This window comes from Malania oleifera, chromosome 5 (genome assembly GCF_029873635.1).
Source record: "Malania oleifera isolate guangnan ecotype guangnan chromosome 5, ASM2987363v1, whole genome shotgun sequence".
In the NCBI taxonomy this organism is placed as follows: domain Eukaryota; kingdom Viridiplantae; phylum Streptophyta; class Magnoliopsida; order Santalales; family Ximeniaceae; genus Malania; species Malania oleifera.
Genome location: NC_080421.1, coordinates 64,405,476 through 64,411,201, shown reverse-complemented (window position 1 = coordinate 64,411,201; position 5,726 = coordinate 64,405,476). Strand labels below are relative to the sequence as shown.

Sequence of the window (5,726 nt, the reverse complement as noted above, 5' to 3'; positions counted from 1 at the left end):
AGGAACCCGAGCTATAGTTCACAAAGGGTGGCTTGCACCGGGTGTAGGAACCCGAGCTATAGTTCACAGAAGGGTGACTTGCACCGGGTGTAGGAACTCGAGCTATAGTTCACAAAGGGTGACTTGCACCGGGTGTAGGAACCCGAGCTATAGTTCACGGAAGGGTGACTTGCACCGGGTGTAGGAACCCGAGCTATAGTTCACAAAAGGTGACTTGCACTGGGTGTAGGAACCCGAGCTATAGTGTATGCAGTAATAACTCAAACATTAGTGAGACAAAGGTTGCTTGGATAATGATCAAAAGAAATGTATGACAAGAGGAGTATGACTAGAATGCAGTAGTGCATGAATGCTGTCTACTGTGGCGCCAGATCGTGGGGATATATGTAATGCATGAAATATATGGTAATGAATGAAGGAAATGCCTGAATCTGTTCCCCAGTGCGTCTGTGATCAATAACCTCATCTTTCATCTTGGCCATGTTTTTGATACTTGCCACATTTGAATAGTTCTGTAACTGATCTTGGCTCAATTTTCTTAATTCATCCAATCCTGGAGATGATTGATTTGACTAAAAGGAAACTCAATAAAAATCTGCCCCAACTGAATGGATCTACAACCAATATTAACCCTGTTTGGTTATTGCAATTGGATTAGGAGACATTTGACAAGTTTTGACCCGACAATTGCCTCATTGCAAATGCATCGGTAAAAACTCTTAGTTTCATATGAAAACCACAACCTCCCCAGATTCTGCCTCATTCATCGATTGTACACCACATTTCCGATTTTCACGAAAGCTCCTGAGCATGGGATCTACTTAAGTCATATTTGCTGATAATGTTTGAAACAGGAAGCATACTAGCGAACTCTTTTGATTACCCTAATCTCGAGACTATAAAAAAAGTTTTTTTTTTTTTTTTTTTGCTAGAAATATCCAACCATGCAATTGTGACATCCCTTTTGCTACATCAAAAGATCATATGTGCAAGATGACTAGTTTACCAGGCTTAAATGTCAGTTCAAAGGGAAAAATTTATACCATTATTCAACAAGTCGAAGCACATGAATGTTAAGTTGTCAAGCTTAATTCTTATTTGACTGATTTTTCCCCTTTCGTTGATGACCCCAAACATTTCTCCCTCCTTTCGCCTTATTCTGTTGTGAACCCCTGTAATTCTCAAGTTGAATTATTGCCTCAGGTTCAGTTCATGTTTTGATCTCAAGATGGTCTTTAAGATTCGGGACGAAATGTAGGCTTGGGGATATAGGTTTTCTGAAGAAGAGGGAAACTATGGCACAAAAATCCCATCCCATAATGACATTTTCTGCCCCAGTTTATGTTGAGGCACTTTGTTTTGGCTTTGACCGAACTTGTCCTTTAAACAAGTTGCCTACGTACCTTTTCAGGATCAGGTCATTACGTAGTTCAGACTCAACATTGAGTCTGACAAATAATTTGAGACAACAATGTATACCAATCTGGTCAGGACTTTCATTTGGACTGTAATATAGGCTAGGGGTATGGGTTGAAGAAAGAAAGAGTTAAATAAGGCTCAAAATCAGCACTTTTTATCAAGGGTAACTTGGTCAAAGATCACCTGTGTAGCATGTCCCTTACTTTCTTTCTCTTTTTTCTTTATCTTTCCATTTGCTTTTACTGCTCCCTTTTGTTTTTCTCTTTCATGAAGGGATTTCTGTCATTTTTGTTTGGACTTCATTTGGGACTAATCCTTTTGAATTTGCCCCAGTGTGGGGTGTGATCCTTTGATGGGTTAATCAAAAATTGAATTTTCCAGGCTCAAGAAGGGCTTGCAAGGGATCCTTTTTTTTTTTTTTTATTTCTTTTGGGTAGCAGAAAGATGGCCTGCCATCATTTCGGGTAGCCAATTGTTGTCTCATATGACTTTCCAGACCCTAAAGGACCAATACCCAAGTTAAATTTTGTGAACTGACTTTTGAAAAAATACTGGTTTATCATTTAGGCTCAACTTGGTTACCAAATGGTAAATCATTATTTGGTTCTTTTATAGGAAATCAAATCGGCCAATGATGGCCATCTATCATTTGATCAAAACATGAATAATGAACAGTCATTAGATTTATGAAGCAAACCATCTTCTTATTGAATTTCCTTGAGAGTTTACAGGGTTTCCAAGAAAAATATTTCTTTACCGCATTTGAGTTTGTGGGGTGCACCAGATCGGCTCCATCCATGTCTGATAACAATAGGGCACCTCCTGAAAATGCTTTCTTTACCACATACGGCCCTTCATAATTTGGGGTCCACTTACCTCGGGGGTCATTATGAATTGGTAAAATCTTTTTCAAGACTAGATCTCCTTCTTGAAACTGTCGAATACGCACTTTCTTGTTAAAAGCTCTCATCATTCTCCTTTGGTACAACTGCCCATGAACTATAGCTGTCAACCTTTTTTCTTCAATTAGATTCAACTGGTCATATCTAGATTGCACCCATTCTGCTTCGGTTAACTCTGCTTCTTTTAAGACTCGTAACGATGGAATCTCAACTTCTATCGGAATTACGGCCTCCATTCCGTACACCAAAGAGAAAGGGGTAGCCCCTGTAGATGTTCGAACAGTGGTTCGATAGGCCAATAAAGCGAAAGGTAACTTCTCATGCCAATCTCTATAGGTCTCTGTCATTTTTTCCAAGATGCTCTTGATGTTCTTATTGGCTGCTTCCACTGCTCCATTCATTTGAGGTCGATAGGGGGCTGAATTATGATGTTTGACCTTGAACTGACTGCACAATTTTGTCATGACCTCGTTGTTCAAGTTTTTGGCATTGTCTGATATTATCCTTTCTGGGATCCCATACCTGCAAATTAATTCTCTCCTGATAAAACGATTGATTACATTTTGAGTGACATTAGAGTATGATGCTGCTTCTACCCATTTTGTGAAGTAGTCAATGGCCACGAAAATGAATCGATGCCCATTACTGGCCTTCGGGGTTATCGGTCCGATCACATCCATGCCCCATGCTGCGAAAGGCCAAGGTGCAGATAAAACCTGGAGTTGAGTGGGTGGGACTTGTATGCGATCTCCATAGATTTGACACTTATGGCACTTTCGAACATATTCTATACAATCCCGTTCCATGGTTATCCAATAGTATCCACTCCTTAGGATTTTTCGGGCCAACGAGTGACCTCCCGCATGGGTCCCACAAACGCCGTCGTGTACTTCCTGTATGATTTGTCTTGCCTCTTGCAACTCCACGCACCGTAGGAGGGTCATATCATGGTTCCTTTTATACAATATCTCCCCATCTAAGAAGAATCCCATAGCTAGCCTCCTAATTGTCTTCCGGTCGTTATTAGAGGCTCCTATGGGATACTCCTTCCATTGAATGTATGTTTTGATATCATGAAACCATGGCTTTCCATCAGCTTCTTCCGTCATTATACAATATGCTGGCTCCCTATGCATCCTTATTCGAATGGGTTCAATCTCTATTCCGGACTCAACCTTAAATAAAGCCGCCAATGTTGCTAGCGCATCAGGGATTAAGTTACTCTCTCTCGGTAAATGCGAAAAATTGATAGTATCGAATTCCTCCATCATTTCCTGAATGAACTCCTGATATGGTATTAATTTGGAATCCCGGGTTTCCCACTTTCCAGTCAACTGATAAATTAGCAAAGCGGAATCTCCTTTTACAATCAATTTTTTAATGCCTCGGTCAATAGCTGCCTGTAAGCCCAATACGCACGCTTCATACTCAGCTATATTATTGGCACATGGAAAGGTGAGTTTGGCTGTGACTGGGTAATATTTACCCTGTGGTGATATGAGTACAGCCCCTATTCCATGCCCCTATACGTTGGTTGCCCCATCAAATAGCATCATCCACCCAACATTACCTTCCTTTTCTTGATCAATTGAATCAATATCTTGATCCGAGAAGTCAAACTCCATGGATTGGTAATCATTAATGGCCCTATCAGCCAAATATTCTGCTATAATGCTCCCTTTGATGGCTTTTCTCGTTACATATCTAATATCATATTCAGTCAACAGCATTTGCCAACGAGCCATCCGTCCTATTACTGCAGGTTTCTCGAAAACATACTTAATTGGATCCATTTTAGAAATCAGCCATGTTGTGTAATATAGCGTGTATTGCCTTAATCTACTAACCACCCACACCAAAGCGCAACACGTCTTTTCCAGGTTAGAGTACCTAGATTCGTATGCTGTGAACTTTTTTCTTAGATAATAGATGGCGTGCTCCTTTCTTCCAGACTCATCGTGTTGTCCTAACACACACCCCATGGAATTCTCTGATACTACTAAGTACAATATAAGAGGCCTTCCAGGTACAGGGGGAACCAAAACTGGAGGGTTCAATAGATATTCTTTTATTTTCTCAAAAGCTTTTTGACAATCTTCACTCCATTTTTCTGGGTTATCCTTCTTCAGCAGCTTAAATATGGGCTTACAAGTAGCATTCAACTGAGATATAAATCGAGCTATGTAGTTTAATTGGCCTAGGAAACTCCTGACTTCTTTTTCGGTTTTGGGACTAGGCATTTCTCGAATAGCTTTTATTTTATCTGGGTCTACCTCAATCCCTTTCTCACTTACGATAAATCCAAACAATTTTCCTGAAGAAGCTCCGAATGTACATTTTTTTGGATTTAATTTTAGTTTACATTTTCGTAGCCTTTTAAATAGCTTCCTTAAGTTCATCACATGGCTATACTCATCCCGAGACTTAACAATCATGTCGTCCACATATACTTCTATCTCCTTATGCATCAAGTCATGGAATAACGTTACCATGGCTCTCTGATAGGTTGCCCCTGCATTCTTTAAACCAAAGGGCATAACCTTGTAGCAAAAGGTCCCCCATAAGGTGATAAACGTGGTCTTCTCTTTATCTTGCATGGCCATCTTAATTTGATTATATCCAGAAAATCCATCCATGAATGAAAACAGGGCATGTCTTGCCGTATTGTCTACCAGCACATCTATGTGTGGAAGTGGGAAATTATCTTTAGGGCTAGCTTTATTCAAGTCTCGATAGTCAACACAGACTCTCACTTTTCCATTTTTCTTCATTATTGGAACTACATTGGCCATCCACTCTGGATATTTGGCTACTTCTAAAAAACCAGCCTCAAACTGCTTCTGTACCTCTTCTTTTATTTTGATCAACATATCTGGGCGCATTCTCCTCAGTTTCTGTTTTACCGGTTTGCTATCTGGGTAAATGGGTATTTTATGTGTTACTAAGTCTGTATCCAAACCTGGCATGTCCTGATATGACCATGCGAAAACATCTTGGTATTCCTTCAGAAGGTTTATCATTTCGCATCTTTCTCTTCCTCCCAAAAGTGCCCCGATTTTTACTTCTTTTGGTTCCTCATTAGTCCCCAAATTTATTGTGACCGTGGGGTCACTATTGGTTAAAGTTGGTTTTTCATCTGATTTCAACATTCTTTGCATTTGAGGTGATAAGTCGGTCTCCTCTTCTATTTTAGCTTCTAGGATTAAGTTTTCAAAGTTAACATCAATTTCTGGCTCTTGAATACTGGTATGATTATTTTCCCTATCCCTGCATAAAACAAAGGTAAACAATTCTTTGACAAATGACCCCATGATGCAATATATGCGAAAGAAATGCATACTGGTTTTATTGATGAAAAAGACCAACGGTCCGAGGCAATAATGTCCACGGATTACAAAAAGAAAG

General features: G+C 39.9%; 1 protein-coding gene across 1 annotated transcript; it reads right to left on the bottom strand.

Annotated features, from left to right (window-relative positions):
* Window positions 1-356: 356 nt before the first annotated feature.
* LOC131155991 (uncharacterized) lies at window positions 357-4,957 on the bottom strand. Its single transcript, XM_058109447.1, has 4 exons — window positions 3,851-4,957; window positions 3,171-3,721; window positions 2,369-2,843; window positions 357-572 (listed from the first exon to the last, which is right to left on the bottom strand). Exons 1-4 carry the CDS (start codon window positions 4,955-4,957, stop codon window positions 357-359), a joined length of 2,349 nt encoding a protein of 782 aa, XP_057965430.1.
* Between the last annotated feature and the right edge of the window lie 769 nt (window positions 4,958-5,726).